At 39.0% G+C, this 25,396-nt stretch overlaps 1 protein-coding gene across 12 annotated transcripts in view; it reads right to left on the bottom strand.

Annotated features, from left to right (window-relative positions):
- Positions 1–12,483: 12,483 nt before the first annotated feature.
- LOC133616418 (discs large homolog 1-like protein) overlaps positions 12,484–25,396 on the bottom strand; it is a 212,981-nt gene continuing 200,068 nt past the window's right edge. For 11 of the 12 annotated variants that reach the window (XM_061975639.2, XM_061975640.2, XM_061975641.2 and 8 more), the window contains 8 exons: positions 21,948–22,011; positions 21,151–21,166; positions 20,164–20,214; positions 19,501–19,602; positions 18,158–18,330; positions 17,975–18,084; positions 17,790–17,881; positions 12,484–16,476 (listed from right to left, as the gene is read on the bottom strand). In XM_061975639.2, coding sequence (XP_061831623.1) covers positions 16,370–16,476; positions 17,790–17,881; positions 17,975–18,084; positions 18,158–18,330; positions 19,501–19,602; positions 20,164–20,214; positions 21,151–21,166; positions 21,948–22,011 — 715 coding nt within the window. In that variant the 3' untranslated portion in view covers positions 12,484–16,369. Of the gene's footprint in view, positions 16,477–17,789; positions 17,882–17,974; positions 18,085–18,157; positions 18,331–19,500; positions 19,603–20,163; positions 20,215–20,555; positions 20,598–21,150; positions 21,167–21,947; positions 22,012–25,396 lie in introns of all 12 variants that reach the window. The other variant, XM_061975651.2, reaches the window with a different exon arrangement.

Genomic DNA, 25,396 nt, shown 5'->3' with positions numbered 1-25,396 from the left:
CGTAAGCGATGATATTACAGACCTTCGATCTGTCAGGCGGTACTGTATCGAAAAGCGACATCCGTGTGTAAAAGATATCACCACATGGGCTCAGGAACACTTCAGAAAACTACTGTCAGTAACTACAGTTTGTCGCTATATCTGTAAGTGCAAGTTAAAACTCTACTATGCAAAGCGAAAGTCATTTATCAACAACACCCAGAACCACCGCCGGCTTCGCTGGACCAGAGCTCATCTAAGATGGACTGATGCAAAGTGGAAAAATGTTTTGTGGTCTGACAAGTGCACATTTCAAATAGTTTTTGTAAACTGTGGTCTCGTCCTCCAGAACAAAGAGGAAAAGACCATCCGGATTGATCTAGGCGCAAAGTTAAAAAAACAGCATCTGTGATGGTATGGGGGTGTATTAGTGCCCAAGGCATGGGTGACTTACACATCTGTGAAGGCACCATTAAAGCTGAAAGGTACATACAGGAGCTACATATGTTGTCTTTCAAGCAATGTTATCATGGACGCCCCTGCTTATTTCAGCAACACAATGCCAAGCCACGTGTTACAACAGCATGGCTTCATTGTAAAAGAGTGCAGGTACTAGACTGGCCTGCCTGTAGTCCAGACCTGTCTCCCATTGAAAATGTGTGGCACAATAAGAAGCCTAAATACCACAATGGAGACCCCGGACTGTTGAACAACTAAAGCTGTACATCAAGCAAGAATGGGAAAAAATTCCACCTGAAAAACTTCAAAAATTGGTGTCCTCAGTTCCCAAACGTTTACTGAGTGTTGTTAAAAGGAAAGGCCATGTAACACAGTGGTAAAAATGCCCCTGTGCCAACTTGTGTTGGCACATTGTGTTGCTGCCATTAAATTCTAAGTTAATGATTATTTGCAAAAGAAAATTAAGTTTCTCAGTTCAAACATTAAATATATTGTCTTTGCTGTCTATTCAATTGAATATAAGTTGAAAAGGATTTACAAATCATTGTATTTTGTTTCTATTTATGAATTACACAACATGCCAACTTCACTGGTTTTGGGTTTTGTGGTATTCTCATTTTATTCCACCCTTTTGGTCGTCCACATTCTCTGACCACATATTTCCTCAGATTCAAACTATTTCAAATTTCAAGGTCATTCTTGTCAAACATGCTGCCATTTTTAAAATGTTTCCAAATTTCCCACATTTCAAGGAATTTTCCAGGAATGTTTTGCCTATTTGAAATGAATGGACATTTTTCCAAATGTCCACATTTCTGAACCAATTCAAACATTCCACTATTAACTCATAGCACTCTTCTTGGACATCAGTGATGAGTAATATTAGCATGCTAGCTTTCAAGCAAAAGTTTGTTGGTCAAATATTACGAAATCATACTACTATTATTGCAGTCAAATTTTTTGTTACTTGACGCATGCTAACATAAGTATTTAGCTTTGTAGCAAATTTTGCAGGTATACACCTAAGTGTCAAATATTTTGTTACTTCACGCACACAATAATTAATTATAAGCATGCCACAGTTAGAATACTAGCTTTTATACTTAATTTTGCAAACGTATGCCTCAGAGTCAAATATTTTGTTATTTAACGCACGTTAACTTTTAGCATTCTAGCTTTTTTGGGGGTTAATTAACGCTACAGTATCTGGCTAGCATGCTAACTGTTAGCATTTCAGCTTGGCTTTTCAGCATTCACACGCAATTTCTTCCGAAATTGTATTTTCTAGTTCAAATATGAACCTTAACACATTCTGAAGCCAATTACAAATGTTAATGTCAAATTAATTGGAAGAATTCACAAAATATATCTGCTGTAGTTTCACACTGATAATACGGCATTAGCCAAAAAAATGTCACAAGCATACCAGGAATGAATGATCCAAGATAGCCGTCAGCACTTTCTTTTGTTTGTCTGCTTGTCAATGTGCTCAGAATTTTAATCTGTTTTAGTCTCTTTTTTAGCCAATTTAAGTACATTTTAATAGTTTTAAGAATAACAATTGATGAATGAAGGCTTTCTTCCAAAAAGTGGCTTTTCTGACTGCTTTTGTTGGATTTGGAAGAAAGGGGGGACTGCTGAGGTAGCACCGAAGCGGAAGAAAAACTGGTCGAGTTCAGAAATAGAGGTTTTTCTGCAGGAAGTGGAGAAAAACAAAGTAGTGATCCTCAGTAGTGCAAACTCTGGGTTTAAGGGCACATATAAAGCTAAGATCTGGGGCACTATAACCGATGCAGTAAACATGGTGTCAAGCGGCGAGGTTCGCACAGTTGAGGATGTTAAAAAGAAATGGTTCGACCTAAAATCTGACTCCAAAAAGAAAATCGCCCAGTACAGAAGGGAGACCCAGGCTACAGGAGGTCAGTACATGCTTTTTCCCTTTTGGGCTATTTATCCTACATTTAGGCTACACCTTGTAGTAGTCTACCTATGTTTTTGTATGGAACATGCACTGTACTGTGTGAACTGTAGGGCAGACTATAATAATAATAATAATAATAATATATAAATCAAACGCCAACTGTTAATACAATTTTCAATCAATCAGGTGGACAGGGTCTAATATATCTGGACATTTCAGAGCAGGATGAGAGAATTGGAGCCCTAATTGGAGAGTCTGCTGTGTCGCAGGCGCAGAACATTTGGACAGCGATTTACCAATACAAAAAACCGCGACCGTGACACAGCCACCATCTCAGCTTCAGCATTCTGCTCCGTCTCCCCCTATCTCAGAACCTGATGGTGAGCTGCTATTTTTGTTATTTGCTTTGACGCACGCCCACACGTAAAATGTATAGGCTATAGGCCTTTATGGTTTCCCTTCATGTCATGTAGGCTTTGTGTAGTTCTGGTGGTCCATATATCATGATTGAAATATCCCAAAATAAAGGTCACTAAATGGATTAATTTTAATTTCAGTTTCACTGTCGCTGGTGCTTTTGACAGACCTGAATGAAAACATGAGACAATAAAACATGTTTGAAACCCGATTGTTTTTCTAAATGCTTTGTTTTAATCAAATGTATCTTTAATCAAATGAAACAAAATTAGAAACGAGCAATTAATTGTTGCTGAATGTTTTGGGCATGAATGTTAATTGGACCCATGAGTGGTTATGGTTCTTCTGGTGCGTCAGGACGCACACGGTATTTTGAAATGTCAATATATTGCTCATTTTGCTGTATGTCTGTCTATCTCTATCTATCTATCTATGTATCTATCTCTATATCTCTCTATATATTTATATCTATTTATCTATATCTCTCTATATATATCTATATCTATCTCTATCTATCTATCAATCTATATATATATATATCTATGATATTAATTTAACATTAGACAGTAGAAGTAAGGGAACTTGTCACACTTAACAACAAATAGGCCACCCTAAGAGTGCTCTGGAACACTCGTAGATTTTGTTCTTACCTACGAACAAATCCCAGCTAAGAAAACATTGGTGAATACAAAAATGTCCTTAAAAACTTCGGAAGTGGGCCTAAGAACAACATTTGTTCTTAAGAACTGTTGCTGAATGGAGCCCAATGCGAACAGGCGGCTGGGACGACCTCTTCATTACTGGACATTGCCGAAGGAGTTCCGCAAGGCTCAGTGCTGGGGCCCTTTTTATTTTCTATCTACATAAATTGTGACGATCTGTCACTTCATTTCTGTTTCCTTGTTTTTGTATTTACTTCCTGTCAGTGCTCTTATTTTGTTATATTTCCTGTTTGTTCCGCTGAGCACTGGTTTTTTTCTCACCTGCCGTTGATTGGCAGCCGGTACACACCGGCTGCCAATCAACATGTATCCTATTTATACTTTGTCTCGAGCACTCCTCAGTGCTCGTTGATAAACACTCTATGTATGGAACATTTATGCAAGACTGCTTTATTTTCTGTTTTTGCATGAGATTAAAGACTCATCATACCTGCTCTCAGCTCTCCTGGTTCTTGCATCTTGGGGTCACAAAACAGCAGCCATGCGAGTTCCTCACGTAAATACTCTTTGCAATCAGTTGTCAAATGCAATGTACCATTTTTATGCAGACGACACCATTATTTATTGCTGTTCAACCTCCATCAATCAGGCTTCTGAGTTTTAACAAGCTGGTTTTGATGTCATCCAGGCTGCCTTATTCGATATTAAATTGGTTTTAATTACAGATAAAAGCAAGCTCATGGTTTTCACTCATTCAAGGGTGCTACCGGCAAATATTTTAAAATCAAAAGATATAACTAAGATATAAAGAAGGTTTTGAATTACAAATACTTGGGTTATACCTTTTTGATCAGGAGCTTTCATTTAAAGCCCATATTAACAACTTGGTGTCTAAGCTTAGGGTAAAACTTGGTTTCTTTTTTAGAAATAAAAACTGCTTCTCTCGTCAGAAATAAATTGGTGACAGCGACTATCTTGCCTGTAATTGATTATGGAAATGTACTTTATTTTAGAGCTTTATTAAAATGTCCTCCGTCCTTGGACACTGTTTTACATTTAGCACAAGAGTTGTATGGTATACCGGTATTTGTATAGTACCGCGATACTAATGAATCGTATTCGGTACTATACCGCCTCTAAAAAGTACCGGAACCCCGAGCAGAGGAGCATGTTCGGTAGCGCACAATCACGGAGTAATTACAAGCTGAAGTTATAACACTGAAACGCCCTCAGGAAGAGGTGCTTTAAGACTAACGTCCAGCCCCAGTCCGCAGTGTTTTAGCTACTTCTAAATCACTAATCCTCGCCTCCATGGCGACAAATAAAGTATGTTTCTAACAAGTATCATCCCTGCAGGACGAGGAATGGTTAAACATGCTTCACTACACACCGTAGCTCACCGGTGTCAAAATGTAAACAAACGCCATGGGTGGATCTACACCTGACATCGTAAGACATATGTAATGATACAGGAGTACAGGAGCGTATGTAGTCGATACTACTATGACTACATCGATATTTTTAGCATCACAAAATCTTATTTCGTTTTTTAAAAATGTATATGTTTATAAACTCAGGAAATAGGTCCCTGGACACATGAGGACTTAAATTATGACCATTGTATGATCCTGTTACTACTTGGTATCGGATTGATACCCAAATTTGTGGTATCATCCAAAACTAATGTAAAGTATCCAAACAACAGAAGAGGAAGTGATCATTACATTTTACAGAAGTGTAGATAGAACATGTTAAAAGAGAAAGTAAGCAGATATTAACAGTAAATGAACAGGTAGATTAATAATTATTTTTTTACCAGTTGTCCCTCATTATTTTGACAAAATAATAGAATGATAAATGACACAATATGTTACTGCATACGTCAGAAGCTAAGTTAGGAGCCTTTGTTTGCTTACTTACTACTAAAAGACAAGTTGTCTTGTATGTTCACTGTTTTATTTAAGGACAAACTTGCAATAAGAAACATATGTTTAATGTACCCTAAGATTTTTTGTTAAAATAAAGCCAATAATGCAATTTTTTGTGGTCCCCTTCATTCAGAAAAGTACCGAAAAGTATCGAAATACATTTTGGTACTGGTACCAAAATATTGGTACATTCAGTACATATACATGTCGTAGTCTCACTCGCCACTCTCATGTATATGAAATCAGACTTATCTTCATTGAGTGCACGCATTGGCTGACTATCATTTATAAAGCTTTTAGGTTTAAGGCCTCCATACTTGTGTGCCTTGTTACAAAGAAAAAACAGCTCCTACTTTGTAACAATTTGTATGCTTTACTGAGTGCCAGTATTTTTAAAAGGTGTCTTCTTAATTGTGGGATGTGGGATCTGAGCCGAGGATGTTGTTGTGGCTTGTGCAGCCCTTTGAGATACTTGTGCTTAAGGGCTATATAAATAAACTTTGATTGATTGATTGTTTTACATTTCCCTTTTATACATTTTAAATGTAACTTAAAATGTAGGACTTTTCTGAAACTGCTCTGTGACATGTGCTGTTGACCTCTTGGCCAGGTCACCCTTGTGGAAAAAGATATTGATCTCAATTGGTTTCTTATCTAGTTAAATAAAGGTTGTCAAAGGAACATACAGTAAGTCACCTGACCTTAAGGGCGTACAGTAAATGTTTGGACATTGGATTTGACACCTTTCAATGAGCTGAGTGAGATTAGAAGATGACCTTTGAAGCTGTAACGTGTTTGCATGAATCAAATTGCCTTTTTACTCTGTATTGTATTCCTCAAGTACATGGCTGACTCTTCTCATAAAAACTTTGTGGGGAATTCAACAACACAATGTTAAGCGCCATATGACGTTTATTCGTGGATAATGGTAAGTCTATCTACAGCAACACACTCATAATAAACACTTACTGTACTCAGCCAAAGCCCAACTGCTTGCTCAGTGTTTTATTCAATGTGCAACATAATAACTGTGTTAAAGTTTAATATCTGGGGTTTTCCACCAAATCAGTGTCATTCTAGTTTCCCATGTATTAACATATTAATATATACAGCACAGGCCAAAAGTTTGGACACACCTCATTCAATGAGTTTTCTTTATTTTCATGACTATTTAAATTATATATTTTTTTTAGATTCAGATTTAGATTTATTGGTCCCCTTGGAGAAATTCATTGTCACTGCCGTACATTTAAACAATAGATATTACACATCACAAAAAAAAAATAACAAAAAGACATAATACATGACCAACACACATTTACAGGCTTGTCAGACAGGTCGGCCGGGCATGCTGTTAAGGGTGGCTATAGCTGCAGGGATAAGGCTTTTCCTGAGGCGGGCCCTCCGGAATTTGATAGTTCTGTACCTGCGCCCTGATGGTAGTGGGATGATGTATTGGTGTAGTGGGTGAGTGATATCCTGGACTATTGTTTTTGCCAGTCGGGTGATGGACCTGTGGTTTAAGTCTGAAATGTTGGGTGTGGGTAGGCCGATGATTTTAGCTGCTATGTTTGTAATGCGTGTGAGTTTGGTCCGGTTGGTTACAGAAAGCATGGTGAAAAAACATGTGGAACAATACAGAAGGATGGGTTGAACAATACTTGGGTAAAGTAATAACAGGAGATGAGGTGCAACGTATAGTCCTTTAAGTTTTCGGATGGCTGACAGTCTTTGTTGACTTATTTTTTGAATGTCCATGGTGTGCTGATCAAAGGTGAGTTTATTGTCCAAGGTTACGCCCAGGTATTTAAAAGTGTCAACTGTTTTAACTGTTTGTGTGTTTATGATGATGGGGTTCTGAGGTGAGGGGGGGTTGAACCATATTTATTTTGTTTTATTGACATTGATTTCCAGATAACTGGCTGTGCATGACTCTGTGAAATGTTTGACTGTGTTATGATAGTCCAGGATGGATTGACTGTTGGAGAGGAGTGCAAGAATGGCTGTGTCATCTGAGTATTTTAAGTATGTTGTGGTGGGTGAGATGCTACGGCAGTCATTGGTGTAGAGTGTGTACAGGAAAGGGCTCAACACACATCCCTGTGGGACCCCGGTGTTGATGGTAAGCATCGGGGATGTGTTTGAGCCCACCCTTACTGCTTGCAGTTGGTCGGTGAGGAAGTTGTGGGTGAGGTGGATCAGCTGAGGGGGGATGTTGAGCTGGTGTAGTTTCCGGATCAGTAGATTGTCACTGAAGGCATCAAAACTATAAATGTACTTAACAAAAAAAGGTGAAATAACTGAAAACATGATTTATATTCCAGTTCGTTCAAAATAGCTACTCTTTGCTCTGATTACGGCTTTGCACACTCTTGGCATTCTCTCGATGAGCTTGAAGACGTAGTAAATAAAATAAATGTAAATAAAAGTCCACTTACAACAGAGCCAATGGGAACTCCACTATTTCGGCCATAAAATCCAAAAAATAACCATTCAAAAACCATCAACAATACCCCATTTACATTTCGTGACTTGAATATTAACTATGTATTAGTGATTGTAATGTTCTTCTTAGCTCTGGGTTCGTCGAGGACCAACAATGCATAGTCACACTCTCCGTTGGCAGAGTGACAATTGATTGATTGATTGATTGAAACTTTTATTAGTAGATTGCACAGTTCAGTACATATTCCGTACAATTGACCACAATGGTAACACCCGAATAAGTTTTTCAACTTGTTTAATTCGGGGTCCACGTAAATCAATTCATGGTACAAATATATACTATCATCATAATACAGTCATCACACAAGTTAATCATCAGAGCATATACATTGAATTATTTACATTATTTACAATCCGGGGGGTGGGATGAGGAGGGTTTGGTTGATATCAGCACTTCAGTCATCAACAATTGCATCATCAGAGAAATGGACATTGAAACAGTGTAGGTCTGACTTGGTAAGACCTACACTATGTTCCTGTACAGCGTGCAGAGAACATAGTGAGTTCAGATAGCATAAGAACAAGTATATACATTAGAAATACATTTGATTATTTACATTTGGTTATTTACAATCTGGGGAGGTGGGATGTGGAGGGGGGAGGGTGTTAGTCAAGGGTTGAAGTTGCCTGGAGGTGTTGTTTTAGTGCGGTTTTGAAGGAGGATAGAGATGCACTTTCTTCTACACCTGTTAGGAGTGCATTTCATATTGATGTGGCATAGAAGGAGAATGACTTAAGACCTTTGTTAGATCAGAATCTGGGTTTAACGTGGTTTGTGGGGCTTCCCCTGGTGTTGTGGTTATGGCGGTCAACGTTATGGAAGTAGTTTGACATGTACTTCGGTATCAGGGAGGTGTAGCGGATTTTATAGACTAGGCTCAGTGCAAGTTGTTTTACTCTGTCCTCCACCCTGAGCCAGCCCACTTTAGTGGGTAGGAGTGAGGTGTGATCTGGGGTGGAGGTCTAAAAGTAACCTGACTAGCTTGTTCTGGGATGTTTGGAGTCTAGATTTGAGGGTTTTGGAGGTGCTAGGGTACCAGGAGGTGCAAGCGTAATCGAAAAAGGGTTGAACGAAAGTTCCCGCTAGAATCTTCAAGGTGCTTTTGTTGACCAGAGAGGAGATTCTGTAGAGAAATCTCGTTCGTTGGTTGACCTTTCTGATTACCTTGGTTGCCATTTTATCACAGGAAAGATTAGCCCCTATAATGGAACCTAGGTAGGTGACCTCATCTTTCCTGGTGATAACAATGTCACCCACTTTTATAGTGAAGTCACTGACTTTCTTGAGATTGATTTGGGACCCAAATAGGATGGATTCCGTTTTACCCAAGTATATGGATAGTTTATTGTCAGCGAGCCAGGTGCAAATACTAAGGAGTTCAGCACTGAGGATTGTTTCCACCTGTGACTTGTCCTTGCTGGATACCAGCAGGGCCGAGTCATCCGCAAACAGGAACAATTCACAGTCGCATGCTGATGACATGTCGTTTATGTATATTAGGAACAGTAAAGGCCCTAATATACTGCCTTGGGGGACTCCACAGCTTACTGAGAGAGGGGACACGGTGCCGTTCACCTCTACCACCTGTTTCCTCCCCCTCCAAGTAAGATTGCATCCAGCTCGATGAGGTTTTATCAAATCCGATTGCTCTGAGCTTATCCAACAGTATATTTTTTCCATAACTTTCGAAATGGAACTGAGAATAGAAACAGGTCGGTAGTTACCAGGTTCTAATTTGCTTCATTTTTTAAAAAGGGGAGTTACTCTTGCTATCTTGAAATCTTTTGGTACTTGGCCTTGTTTTATTGAGAGATTTATTATCTGTGTGATGATTGGGGCAATGGTGGTGGCAGAGTCCCTGAGGAATCTGGAGGGGATATTGTCAAAGCCGGTGGCCTTGTTTCGGTGGAGCAACAGCTTTTTATTTTTATTCTTTAGTCTTTTAGCTTTGCAGCAGTCTCACGCTTCTTCTTTGCATGTGCTTTTTCTAGCAGTCTTGCTCTTTCCTTCTTGTGTGCTCTTCATACTTGCCAACCCTGAGACCTCTGAATTCGGGAGATTGGGGGCCGGGGTTAAGGGGGAGGAGTATATTTATAGCTAGAATTCACTGAAATTAAAGTATTTCTTATATATATATATATATATATATATATATATATATATATATATATATATATATATATATATATATATATAGTACAGTAAACAGTGATGAAAACACAGTTGTTCTACTAACTGTACTGTACTTGCTGCTTACTTAAAAAAAAAAAATCACGTACCTTTCACTATTTGAGTAGCTTTTGTTCTGCCATTTGAGTACTGGCGAGCGATCTCTGAATCCGGGAACATATCCTTCACAGATTTGTTGAAAACATCCGCAAATGAGAACGGGATGTTGCTTGCAAGGTGGCCCATAATACTGCGTTGCCGCCACCTTGTGCTTCTCTGACCGTTCATGAGTGACTATATCCATTCGGCCACCGTGTTATGGGTTATAGATAAACCTATAGATAACGGAGACATATATAATAGTCTCCTTTTCAGGTGAGAGGACGCTAAAGGCAGTGCCTTTAAGGAGATTTTCGGGAGCGGCACTGAAATTCGTGAGTCTCCCGGAAAATTCGGGAGGGTTGGCAAGTATGGTGCTCTTCAGCAGTCTGGTCTTTTACTTGTTGGCCGTCTTGCCCGCTGTCACTCTCTGCCTCACCCCCCCTCATGGTCTCCGACGCTGCTAATAAAGACACAGGTGATTAGATAACTCATTCCAGCTGAGATATCCACTCACCTGTCTGCTGCTTCACAGCCGGCTCCTGCACATGCCCTGCTCGCAGGGAACGCGTGGACCACGCCCACAGTGATATTGTTATCATAAGCGCTAACGCAGACAAACTATTTATAGCGGCGCCGTGATCACTACCTGTGTCCCTATGTTTACATCACTTAGTGCCGTGGTCTACTTTTTCTTTGCTTTTTTGCTCCGTGTAAGTCTATTCTACATCACAAATTGTGCATCTCACCTTGACAGAAGAAGTTTGAGTAGGTATACTCTGACAGCCATTTAGGACCCGAAAATGGCCAGAACGACATGAAAAGACACTTGGCCGCAGTTCTCCTATTAGATCTCAGCACAGTCCTGTTACCCACATTTTTTAAAACGTTATTTGTTCATATTTAAATCCCAATATTTTGTATGGTGTCAACTTGTTATTAGTATACATGCAATGTGGCTGTATTTCATGTATTTTCTCATCCATCCATCTTCTTCCGCTTATCCGAGGTCGGGTCGCGGGGGCAGCAGCCTAAGCAGGGAAGCCCAGACTTTCCTCTCCCCAGCCACTTCGTCCAGCTCTTCCAGGTGGATCCCGAGGCGTTCCCAGGCCAGCCGGGAGACATAGTCTTCCCAACGTGTCCTGGGTCTTCCCCGTGGCCTCATACCGGTCCGACGTGCCCTAAACACCTCCTTAGGGAGGCGTTCGGGTGGCATCCTGACAAGATGCCCGAACCACCTCATCTGGCTCCTCTCGATGTGCAGGAGCAGCGGCTTTACTTTGAGCTCCCCACGGATGGCAGAGCTTCTCAACCTATCTCTAAGGGAGAGCCCTGCCACCCGGCGGAGGAAACTCATTTCGGCCGCTTGTACCCGTGATCTTGTCCTTTCGGTCATAACCCAAAGCTCATGACCATAGGTGAGGATGGGAACGTAGATCGACGAGTAAATTGAGAGCTTTGCCTTCCGGCTCAGCTCCTTCTTCACCACAACGGATCGATACAGCGTCCGCATTACTGAAGACGCCGCACCAATCCACCTGTCTATCTCACGATCCACTCTTGCCTCACTCGTGAACAAGACTCTGAGGTACTTGAACTCCTCCACTATTCTCATTCTATGCTAAATACTCACTCCTGGTACTTTCAGTCCTGACACAAATCTCCACCGTAGGATCTTGTACAAAAAATGTTGCCTGGGATGGAACGTTATACATTTTAAGTAGTTATCAGGTTTACAGTGAAGAAAAAAAGTTTATTTTGAGAGTTTATAACAGGGGTCGGGAACCTTTTTGGCTGAGAGAGCCATGAAAGCCAAAAATGTTAAAATGTATTTCTTGAGAGCCATATAGTATTTTTTTAACACTGAATACAACTAAATGTGTGCATTTTTAAGTAAGACCAACATTTTTAGAGTATAATACGTCTCTTATTCTTTTTAATAACATTGTTATTCTGAAGTTAACCAATAATAAATAAAATACTTCTTTCCATTAATGAACAGGTGCGGAAGAAAACGGATAGATGGATTAAAATGCATGAGAATGTTTTATATTCTGAACGTTATTTTTAACACTGATTACCAGCTGAATTATTCATTACTTATCGTGTTAAGCAATGTCAGCTAAGATTTATCTGAGAGCCAGATGCAGACATCAAAAGAGCCACAGGTTCCCTACCCCTGGTTTATAACAAGAAAATTGTACTGATTCTGTGAATGGTCAATAAACTCAATAAATGTGTCTTCATGGGCACTGTCATGACTATTTGATGTCTGGGAGACCATCATATGTTTTAAATAAAACAGTACTGAATTTAGATAAGAAACACTCAACACAAAAGCCATTTGATCTCAATAAAGACCTTTATTTTGTACCAAAATAGGCAGTTAGAGCAGGGATAAATATTATAATGTGTTATTCATAGATCCATCTTTGTAATAGATTCTTTGCATCAGTGCTTAACAGACAGTGGCACGACCCCCTGGCTAAAACACAAAGCCAGAATCACACAGAGTCCAGTTCTGTTCCACCAATCATATGCTTCGAGACAATTACTGATGGAAAGAAATATCAGTGAGCTCAACATTTTGTGAAGAAGGGGAGACGTCTAAGCTCTAGTGCAAACCGAATAATATTATGTAGGTTTTCAAGCTATACTGATAACAGAACTGGCTTCTCTGTGAGTTTCTGGGCTCCAGTCAGCTTCAGGGCGAAGGGTGGGAATGGGAAACTGGTAACTGACAAGGTCCATCTGGGGCTGCATTTCCAAAAGCATCTCGATCTTTGATATAACAAACTCGCGCCTTATTTGAGAGAAACCCCATTCATGACCTCAGCATTCAAGAGAATTGCAGTAACAGTTCTCTCTGCACAAAACATGATTTGTGGTCATTATTTCACATGTTTACGATTTCTGATAATTCTCTGGAGTACGCTGTATAAGCTATGATGCCCTGAGAAGTTCTCCTGTAAACAAATATCAGCTGTATTCATGAATCACCAGACTACAAAAAAAAAAAAGGTGACGGCTTTGGATTTCATGATTACCATGATGGCTAGTATTTGTTCTGTGGATTGATATGTAGTATACACTAGCAGTCTATGACTGTTTGGGCTGTCATCTAGTGGAGTGAAACAAATGTTCAGTATAAAGTTTAGTGGAGAGAAGCTCTGTGACCAAACCATAGCTTTATGCACAAGAGCAAAGGTCATTTATGTGGCGAGTCTCAGGTGCAATTTGTGCATACTGGGCCTTCTGAAGCCAACAAGGTCATAATTCATCCATCATTATCCTCATGAGAACCAGCATCCACTGCAGTTAACATTTTGTGGTGCTATTTTTTGTCACATTTGGGGAAAATGCAAAACACAAATGTCCAGTGCAGTGGGCGCTGGTTCTCAGGAGGATGGTAAAAGTTGACATGGTAAATAACTCCACTTTAGATATTGAAATATAGCTACAAAGGCCATATAACAGGATGGCATGCCAATTACAGAACCCAATTACATATTCAAAATCACACCTCAGATACTGTTTAAGATGGGTGTTTAAGATGCTTTTTAGGAGTAAGCCCCCATTAGAGCAACGGCGGTTAAAAAGGAAAGCTACAAGGGTGAACTTGGTGTTAGTTTGTAAAGCTGTAAAAGTGTAGAAGAGAGACGGGAGGCTTGAGACAGGTTTAGGTTTTATGATCTTCTCAATATGAACATTTTAACGTGATTGGGGATTGTAGTTCACTTCACGGGTGTCTCAATACAACTTTTTCCACTTCTGGTACAATACCAATATTGGAGCTTTGTATTTTGGCCGATACAGATATTGATCCAATATCAGCGGGATTTATATATACTTTTATTTTTTGTAGTGTGGAATGTTAGAAAAGGTTTGACCAAGTGAACTTAACTCAATTTAGTACATTGGTAGGTATGAAAAACACAAACCTATTTATCATTTACCTTCTGGAATTAACTTGTTGTCTTTAAATTGAAGTGGAGTGATCATTATTTTTGAAGACACCTTGCGGCCACAATAATTTATTAAAGGGGTTATATTATGATTTTTTTCCTACATTTAAAACACTTCTTTGAGGTCTACATAACATGTAATGGTGGTTCTTTGGTCAAACTGTTGCATAGATTATATTTTAAAGACAGCTTTCTAGCCGCTTTCTGACCGTCTCTAGTGGGTGGTCTTATTTACGTGCCAAAGCCCTCCTTAAGGCCAAGCTCTATCGACAGCATCTCCACCCCGCCATGTTGTAGATATTAGAAGTCTACAAACAGAACTTAGAACCATACTCTATTTTTTATTAGAAGTGGCAACAGTGGAGGATTTTAAGCATGCATGTGCATGTACCAGCCAGTCTGCTCCACAACAAGAAGAAAATAAGAAACTTAATGACTACAACTTTGGACTACAACTGAATTAAATCTGCAGACTCAACCATATATGGACTATCTGCTAAGGCAAAACACGTCACGATCGCCTCAAATTCCAAATGGCTTGTTTGAAACAAGTTTGGAAAAAGGCAAGATTGTTTTATAAATATCACCGCCATGCCTTCATGGTTTGATTTCAAAGTTTCGGGACATGTGGGGATCCTAAATATACAAAAAAGGTACCAATAGGGAAACAAAATTGGTTTTGTATAATAGGACCCCTTTAAGTTAAACTTGTGACACAGTAAGTTGCAATTGTTACTGGATATTTTCTAATTAGCTTCTGCCTTAAAGACTCTGTTTGTATAAGTAAAATGCAACTATAATTACTGGACACTTCTTTAAATTGACAAATGTGGTGTTTCATACTGCAATATGGTCCAATTTAAGGACACTTATTACAACTGTTGAATTTGTGTTCTATTGTGTGCTAAGCTGTTGTGTAGCTGCTAGGTCATAGTAGTCTGTTTAACTTTTGTAAATGAATTCACTAAAATACAAGAAAATACCAATGTTGTGTGCTTATTGGAGGACATTTAGGTGTTAACTGACTGTCCAGCTTTGCACGTGTAAAGACACTGCAGCACTGCTTGCATCACAGTGCTTATATCAGAGATTTTAGATGCAAATCGATAAATCCAATACTTATTTTGATGGTATCGGATCGATTAAATATCCCCAGAATAATATAACGTATCATTATGAGTCTGTTGATTAGACTATTCTGATTTGACTAAAAAACAGTATAACCCTTCTTGTACAGTATTCTGTAACAATGTATTATCACTAAATTGCCTTAGTTGGGTTAATATTGGAATAAGGATGTCCATATAAATATAGCCACATAAGAAGAGGAGAAAAGGCAAAAATTGGATTTAGACTCAACCGAGTAAAGTAAACCCGGGAGGTCGGACTTGTATTTACCAAAATGTTCATTAAAACTAAAGAAGGAACATACTGTGTTCTCGATTCTCTTACCCACTCTTATTGTCTGAACAATTTGGACTCAACCAGCTTAGGCTTACATGATCCAACATGAAAGTTAAGACTAAATATTGTAAACGCTTAATGCAACCTCATTAGCTAATATTTGTTCTGTGTCAATAGCGATGCTACATTTTTAAAGTACTACTATGTTTTCTATCTAGGCCCTTCATGCCACAATGCCAGGACATACTGTAAAATTTCAGCTCTTATTAAATTAAAACTTTTGAGGCAGCCTGGCAGGGAAGTGGTGGGATATAAGAGAAAAGTAAAGAGAAAGAGTCCAACAGATATTTCAGTATAAAGTGGAGCAATGCCATGGAGAAAGACAGACACAAAGGGAAGGAGATCAATATTTTGTCTCCCTGAAAACATGCTCTTAAAGCTACAGCGTGCAAAAGTCTGCCTCTTGGTGACAATTATATCATTACCAACCCATAATGTGAACGCATTACCCTTTGTAAATATGAAAACAACAACAACAACTACAACAGTTAGAACAACAATGAAATCAATAAATCAGATAATGGTACATGTCGCCTTGATTTGAACCACGTCCTTAAACATTAAGGAACTGAGCTGTCGGAAGATCCACCAATGGGCTGCTGGAAAGACACAAGCTCCTCCCTCCTGAAAAAGCGGGAGTTCCAGATAGTCCCAGCCTCGTCCCGCGTTATGTGCTTGTGTAAATATTTGTGTTTGTGTGTGTGTGTGTGTTAACCTGGAGGTATGCGTGAGGAAGTGGAGAAACAGGTCGATAGTGTTGCCAAAGTTGTGTACAACCTTGTAGTGTGAGTTGTGTTTACTCAGAGCCGCTCCTTCGTGGGCACCCAGATGTAAGGCCCAGACTGCTCCTCAATGATCTGTTTCACCTGCGAATACACTTCTTCTAGAGACGCGCCGTGGACAAACCCTGCAGAGAAAAAAACACAAACAACTTATTTCCATCCCCACAATTAATTGAACTAGATTCAAGTGTGTATTTGTCGATGAATGATTATCACAAAAAATGGTATAAGTCAAACTATGGTTTGTCCAGATTTTATGCACATTTGGTTTCTACTGCTTATCCTATTCAGATTTGTGAGGAGCTGGAGCCTGCCCCCCGGGTAACCTCGGACAAAAACAAGCAATCACTAGTCCATCACAGAGCGCACATAAAGACAGAAAAGCATTCATACTTTTAATTCTTAACCAAATTTTAGTAGCAAGTAAGCAATCTCCTCAGGTCTCTTTAGATCCTCTTATGCATGATGCACGTCACTAATTTGACCCTTCTGAAAAAGAGAGGTTACATAATACAATAGTTAGTATTAAACAGCTGAGACATAATCACCCATGTAGAAATGATTTATCTCTTACTTATTTGCTTACCTTAAATTACAGACTATAAGCCGCTACTTTTACCTACACTTTGAACCCTGCGGCTTATAAAACGGTCTGGCTAATTTACGGATTTGTTTCCCTAATTGGCATAATGTTTTGTGTTCAATAGGTTTCATTTAACCCACTCAGAGGACTGAAATGGTGTGTTTTTGTTTGTGCTATGGCGCCATCTTTTTGGCGAGTTTGCTCATTGCAGGTCCTGCGAGTTGAAACTAAAACCGTCCATAGCGTTTTAGCTAGAAATTATTTTTTAATCATTACTGCAAGCTACGTTTGTAAATTCACAATATAACTAAAACAATTCTTATTTACTAAACTGTCCGATATGTACTGTCTGTGGGAGTGTTTTCATGCATATTTTATTGTGTTGTCGTAATGTACTGGATTAGCTAATATGCTAACACATCTAGGGCCGTCTGTAATCATATTATTAACCTAAAATGGCATTATTTTTGTATAGTTTCAGTTTCACAAATTTCTCAGTTATTTCACCAAAACGTCATCATTGAGTCTGTTTAGCTTACTGGAGAGCTAGCTTCCACAGCTAGTGGGTCCATGACAATTACTTCTGTTGTGTATACTACCATGTTACAGACACCGTTTGAAAACAATTAAGGTTTGTATATAAACATTTATACTCCGGTGCAGCTAATATATTAAAAAAGTTTTTTCTTCTAGAATTTAATGGATGTGGCTTATATCCCAGTGCAATCTTTAGTCTGGAAATTACGTTACCATAGTTAAATCCAAGCAGTGTGACTTGACTTTTTGAGCATTTTATTCATATTTCTGTGCATAGAATAATAAAATAATAGTGACTCATGCCCTCTTGGAACTTACCAGTGAAATATTCTGTGAACTCCTGCTCCAGTTTAACTGCTCTGTCATAGGACTTCCTTGCCTGTTCTTCATTAAAACGCTTGTTCATCTCCCTAGAGACAAAAATAAACAACAATGTCAATTTCATACAACCTTTAAATTAATTTAAAATGTGTGCCATCTAAATGTGTACTTCTTTCACTTACAAAATGTTCTCAACATTGTGTGGCCTAATAAAGATGGCGATGGGATAGAGGCCTGCCAACTGCAGACGTTTTATAGCATTCCCTGATACATCCAGTATACAGTGTTTACCCTGCGGGAGACACGGAATTGGACAGAATGATCATTCTTCCCTTTTCATACCTGTCAGTCCATTTGCGTTTTACCTTGTCAGCAACTTCTTTGACAGATTGTATGCTGGTTCCATACAAGTGGTTGTTATACTGTCCCGCCTCGATAAACTTGTGCTCCTGGATCTCTCGTTCCATGAGCTCCCTGGAGGACATGAAGTGATAATCTCTGCCATCCACTTCGTAGTTTCGACGTGGACGAGTTGTGTCTGAGGTACACACACATATGGGCTTTGTTAAAACATTTTCTTTGACTAACCACACAAAAACAACTGTTTTATATATCTAATAGGGATGTCCCTATTAACATGTTTGGCCTCCAATCCCAATTCCATTTTCAGATCTGATCTGATTTCGAGTCTAGATCCAAGAAGTGAAGTGAAAATGTTTTATAGCAACTATATATTTTATAGTAACTAAAGTAAACACAATAACACAATCTTATAAAGCTTATCTTGTTAAATTTAGAATTTTCTGGTACTGTCGTCAATTAGATGATGCCTTAAAATTGTGGTATTGCTGGAATGCTACATTCAATGTTTTTCACAAAAAAAAGTGACTACTGCACAATAATTAAACAAAAGCAAAAACTACTATTGGCTCCCATTTAAATTTTATGGGCGTTCCCCTCAAATAATATTTGATGTGAGTGCAATCTTTATCAATCAATCAAAGTTTACTTATATAGCCCTTAATCACAAATGCCTCAAAGGTCTGCACAAGCTACAACGACATCCTCGGCTCAGATCCCACATCAGGGCAAGAAACAATTCAATCCAATGAGAACAACGAGAAACCCTGGAAGGGACCGCAGATGTGGGGAGCCCCCCCTTGGGTGACCGGTGCAATGGATACGAGTGGATACAGTTAATAATGTGAGAGTCCACTCCATAGTGGGGCCAGCAGGGGATCCTTTTGCATGTGGACAAGTTGGGGCGCCGAGACGTCACCGACTGATGCATAAGGAGTGGTCACCCCAAGTCCCGACTTAATCGTGTGAAGGTGCAGTCAATTGGGAGGCCAGCAGGGGATCTTCTTGAATGGAGACAAGTCAGCAGCGCAGAGACGTCACCAACTGAGGTTTCCGATTAAATACATCCTAAAGCCCGCTCAGTGACCTTGTGGTTAGAGTGTCCGCCCTGAGATCGATAGGTCGTGAGTTCAAACCCCGCCGAGTCATAGAAAAAACTATAAAAATGCGACCCATTGCCTCCTTGCTTGGCACTCAGCATCAAGGATTGGAATTGGGGGTTAAATCACCCTCACACCCCGGGGGGGGGGGGGGAACAAGGGGATGGGTCGAATGCAGAGAGTCATTTCAACACACCTAGTGTGTGTGTGACTAGTGTGGTACTTTACTTTAAAGGTAAGACACTCACGTGGGACACAGGAGCCAAACTTGTCAGGAAACTCAGAGATGAGGTCATCATTTACCCTATCTTTCATCGGCCCAAGGATAATAAGAGGCCGTGTATAATTCACTGTGAAAAACAGAAGAAAAAAACCTTCAAAAACACACAATTTATTTTGTATTAAAGATACATCCAACCCACAGTATTTGGATTTTTAATGATGGACCAAATACTCCACAATACTTTAACATAATTTCCAAGTGTTTTTTTACGGTCATATTTATTGTATGTTATTAAAATGTGTCTTTCAACCGTTGAAATGACTGGTTTTATATAAATAAGAGTACCTAACCTTGGATTTAACAGATCATAGCTAGGATAAAACTTGTTATTAATCCACCATTTATACCCCTCCATTTGAACAATTCGGCCCCATGTACACTCTGGAAGTGTATGTCTACAGTGTTGCAAAAAAAAAAAAAAAATCCACCCATCCTTTGAAAAGCTCATTACTGTTAATTATTAACAAGGCATTTTTAGGATGCACACAAAATATTCTTTTGTGAGTTTGGCTGCAGAATGCTTATTTGTATTATTCATTTTTCAGTTGATTTTAAAGAAAGAAAACACCTTCCACCCTCAAAATAAAGTTGAAATGTGCCTTCATATAATGTAAATAGGAGCACTGACCTTCCTGTTGCATGACTGGTTGGTAGGTTAGGAAGGTCTCCTCCTGGCCAGCTGATTGGACACACAAAGGCCATGAACACATAAAATGCAAAGCAATCAAAAAAACACACACTATTTTTATCCTTTACCTTAGTTTTGAACTCATGAGTGTCACATAGTTGCACAACATACACACCCACACATTAGTACACTGTTCCACACAAATCCATGTGGAAACACGTGTGACAACTCTACACACAGAACACAGAGTGGCACACACACACACACACACACACACACACACACACACACACACGCACACACACAAGAAGCAAAGTCAAGAAGCTGAAGTTTGAAAATAAAAACGACAAAGAACAAATGAACAAGGACGCAGAAAAAGGGTCGAGACTTACAGGAACTACTCTCATTATCGCTGGTGACAGAGGTTACCAGCTCTGGAAGGACAAGACAGGTCAGAGTCAGCCACACACACACACACACACACACACACACACACACACACACACACACACACACACACACACACACACACACACACACACACACACACAAAGTATACAACACACACATACACAGACCAAAACACACTGGCACACACCTCACATCACATCCACACATGTTCTCTATTTGCTGATACTGTTCAAAGCACATGTATTAGCATTTACTATAGTATGACTGGATTTAAAAGAGATGGCTAACAAAATTGTACTAAAAAGGAAGGACATTGTGATAAATTTAATTTCTTGCAAAAATCTGTATGTCAGCATCTCACCACAAAGTCATCACAAACATAAATAATTTTCCTTACTTATCGCTTATGGGGCGTTGTTTTTTTGTTGATATTGCACAGGTAGAGTACATAAGCAGGAGTGCGAAACTAAAAAGCTTAGTAGTGGTAAAATCAACACCACGTTATGCAAGTAGGGTTTCTCGTCACTGAAGTAAATGCACTGGCCAACAGAGGTCACTAATACCACGTACACTTACCTTTTTCATCTTGATCCTGCACAGAGACATTGAAAGAAAAGAAAAAGACAAAACAGTTATTGGATTATCACAATACGGGATTTAATATACTTATTGTTCTGTCATACGTACATTGACACATGCATACAAAAACAGAGGGGATGCAGTGTGCCAATGTGTGTTTTTTTTAATTAGAAGCCCTTCACGAAGCAGAGCTGCTGAGTGTGAGGAAAACAGAGAGGTGGTGAGAAAAAGAGATGGAGACAGTGATATCAATAGCTGGTGCTAGACTTCAGTGCAAGTAGGGTGAAATTCACTTTAATCAAGTTGCTTTGCCCGTGAAATTAAACTTTAGCCGTCTCAACAACAAACTTTACAGCTTGTTTTCCTTCATTAGGATAGTCAAACGCAAGTATGATTTTACTTGAGCTTAAGATGCCATAACAATAGAATGGACTTTATTAACCCCACACTGGGGAATGATGTGGTTGTAGTGCAAATACAAAAAGTCCACAAAAAAACAAGGTAACACAAAACACATGAATTCAAGAGGAAAACAATAAAGAACACAAAGGACCTAAATGACATAAAAAAAAGCCCAGAACTGATGTAACCCGCTACCACTTCAACAGCACTATTTCTACATACAGCTACAACAGTAAAAAACACAATGAAAAACTAAAAAAATTGCATTAAATAATAGATACGATACGATTGCACCATGGATAGACAATGTTTTGACGTCATGTGTTACAACCCAACAAGATAGCAGGATGGTTTAACCAAATATTTGATGTTATAATGACGTTGCTACTTACTGATCTATCTTGAGGCCTCATCACCCGGACCGTCTTTAACCTGGACCTCTCCTTCTTTTCTGCCCTGCAAAAAAATGGGTAGAGTTTGAAAAGAGAACTCGAAACAACTGTGACTTTCTTTTATTTGAAATCTCAGTACGATCATATTTTTTACATTAGTATGATACAAATATTTAAAAATCAGCCTTTAACAACACAATATTATCTCATTCAATAGGTCAGTATATTTTTAATCACTATGCAAAGCCCTGACAATCACCCACTGTCTCACTCCATTATTCACTCACACATCAGTCCCTCCATTTTCTCCTATCATAGTCTCTGTCATTTAACATCCAAATTACTTCCAGTCTATCACTTCCAACATCACCCCTTCTAAAACACACCCCTCCCTTTCAAAACGCAAACTTTGTCTTGCTTTGAATCATCATCCTCTCCAGGAAAAATAGAACATGATGGAAAGAAAAATAGTTATGTATTTCTATTTACAAACGTACTCCAGACCAGGATTAATCAAATCAAATTTCACAACTAATCAGGGATACATGATCCAGGGATACGTCTCATATAACGGCATGAAAAAATACACAATACATGAAGAAGATGCAACAGTCAGGCCACAATGATAATATATTATATTTAAACGAGTGCTGTCAAACGATGTATACTGCATATATTTTTAAATCAGATGAACCGCAGTAGTTGCTTGCATGATTTAAATCAACTTTAAAGGTGACCTATGATAATCTACATTTAAAACATTTCCTTGTGGTCCATATTGGATAGGCTTTCGTGTAAATGTTGCTCCACGGTCAATTTTATAACCAGTTTTTTGAGTCTGTCGTCAAGATGTTTGATTCTGAATGACAAACACATTTCGGGAGAATATCCGCACCGTAACACAACATAAACACAACAGAACAAATACCCAGAACCCCTTGCAGCAGTAACTCTTCCGGGACGCTACAATATACCCCCCCCCCCCCCCCACGTTAACCCCCCCCCCCCCCCCAAAACCCCGCCCACCACAACCTCCTCAGGGAGAGCATGTCCCAACTTCCAAGCTGCTGTTTTGAGGCATGTTAAAAATATACACATATAGTAAGGCTGAAACGACGCGTCGACGTCATCGGTTACGTAAATACGTCGACGCCGTTTTTGTGCGTCGACGCGTCGCATATTTACGTCACACTACCGTCATGGCGGAGCGCAAAGCAGACGATGCGAGCGGTGCGAGCGAGGGGAAAAAAGCACGCCAAAAGTCGTCAAAAGTGTGGGAGTATTTCAATAAACGGCCTTATAATGTTGTAGCGGCGAACAGCTGTCTCGTCAGCTGACGCGCGAGCTCGCAACCGTGGCTGCTTAGCAACAAGCCAAATCCCACTTAATAAAATAATATTTTATCTTAGTTGCCCTATTCACCGAGGCAACCCCAGGAAATGTATATAATTCGGCATTATTTCGGCCAGTCGGCTTATATGATCAGAGCCGATCAGTGTATACGTTCACGCGCAGGTATAACGCCGCGCGCTCCCGTCTCATCTGCTGGTGCGCGAGCCCGGTAATTAGACCGCTGTGTCAAATCAAGGAGTACAAAAGATGCCAGCGCAGAGTGGAAAATGGTTTAGTTCATTACAGATAACCCAGAGTTGTGCCAAAAGTGTACCAAAACCAAAAGCTGAACGGACAGCCAGTAAGATTGCACTTTTAGTTCTCTTTGTGGGTGTGGCGCACCTGTTGCGCTGGTGAGATGGGGGTGCGGGAGAGTTGTGTGCATGTAGCGTGCTTAGTCTGGAGGCAAGTACACACTGTGTTTTGTGTAACTGTTGTTAAGTAAGGAAGTGTTGATATTCTTTGCTTAGTTTGATCAATGTTGGAGCAGTTTGCTTCTTCAGGAGGGTGAAGTCGCTCAACTTAAAGTGTTGGATTTAACTGTGTTGGATCATTGGCTGCTGGTGAGGGCATAGAAAAAGGGGCATTTTTCTACCAGTAGACAGCGTTTAAGATTGAGTGTTTCACTGCTAAATTAATAATATATTTATATTGAATGTGGATTTTAAATATGTATCTAAAATAGGTGGTTAATTGGTTAGGTATTTATGTATTTGCATATTGGGTTTTCTGCTGCATTTATCTATTGTGTTTCTGGTGTTAAATGTATTTTATATGTATCTTGGTGCATTTATGTTGAGACAATTTATTTAAAATCTGTTTTAACTTAAAGGGAAAAGATGTGTCCATTTTCTTGCACTTGTTTAATGGTTAAGAGTTTGATAGCCTAATTAATAATTGTAAATTATGGGATTGATAATTGATTGATTTTTCACAGCAAGTTAATCTTGTGGTGTTTTGTCCTTAAAGGTTTTTCACCTACTAAAGAAGCTAAAGGCTACTAAAGGCTACTAAAGACAGCTAATGACAGCTAAAGAAACTAAAGTCTACTAACACTGCTAAAGACTGATAAAAAGACTAAAGAAGAAAAAAGAAGCTGTTTCTTTGTTGGAAAAACTGTTGCAAACTAAAGGAAAATAAAAGGAAAAAGTAACTACGGTCTGGTCTTTTGAGTGAAATCCAGAAGCCACATTCAGCATTGGTACATCCCTTCAAGTGTGGGATAAGCACAGCGAAAAAAGCAAAACACTTGACAGTTGTTGTATGCACACTGTGTCATAGCAGCACAACGGCTATGAACGAACATTTGAAAAGAAAACACCCGACAGCGTTCTTGCCATCACCATCAACTAGTCAATCGTCCGCGTGAGTAAACGTTGTCATCATTACACAAAAACATGAATGTGTCATTTGTATCTGCGTTGTAAATTGATAAACTAAAACACTGTATTCGCTCTGAGGCGTGCCTGTTCAGTGTTTACAAAGACGCGCTCCTCTTTAACGCTAACGTTAATTAGTTGTGCAAATACCTTTTACAACATTAACAGTTACATATACTATGTACAAACGAACAATTAACTTTCACTTTAATCATACTATGATTGTTGTGTTATCAAGCAAAATAAGCAATACTTTTACTTTTGTTGAAATGTTTACACTGTTACAGAATATTTCGTTTTGCACTTTTTTGTATTGGATGTTTATCTTTATTTTTGCACATTTTCAAGCAAAATAAGCAATACTTTTACTTTTGAAATGCTTATACTATTGCAGAATACTAAGATTTGCACTGGATGTTTACTTTTATATTTGCACATTAAAAAGCAAATAAGCTACTTTTAATTTTGTTAAATGTTAAAAGTTTTAAATGTTTACATTGTTACAGAATATTTTGTCATGTTGTTGTCAATGTTGACTGAGTGGCCATACTTTTTTTTTTTTGTAAATAAAAGTCAAGCCTTTTGAAAAAACTGGCCTACATTTATTTTTTCATCTTCATTTTAAATAAAAAAATAATCGGTAAAAGGAAAAATAATCTATAGATTAATCGGAAAAAA

This window comes from Nerophis lumbriciformis, linkage group LG14 (genome assembly GCF_033978685.3).
Source record: "Nerophis lumbriciformis linkage group LG14, RoL_Nlum_v2.1, whole genome shotgun sequence".
In the NCBI taxonomy this organism is placed as follows: domain Eukaryota; kingdom Metazoa; phylum Chordata; class Actinopteri; order Syngnathiformes; family Syngnathidae; genus Nerophis; species Nerophis lumbriciformis.
Note: the sequence above shows the minus strand (reverse complement) of the source record. Positions and strands in the feature narration are given on the sequence as shown.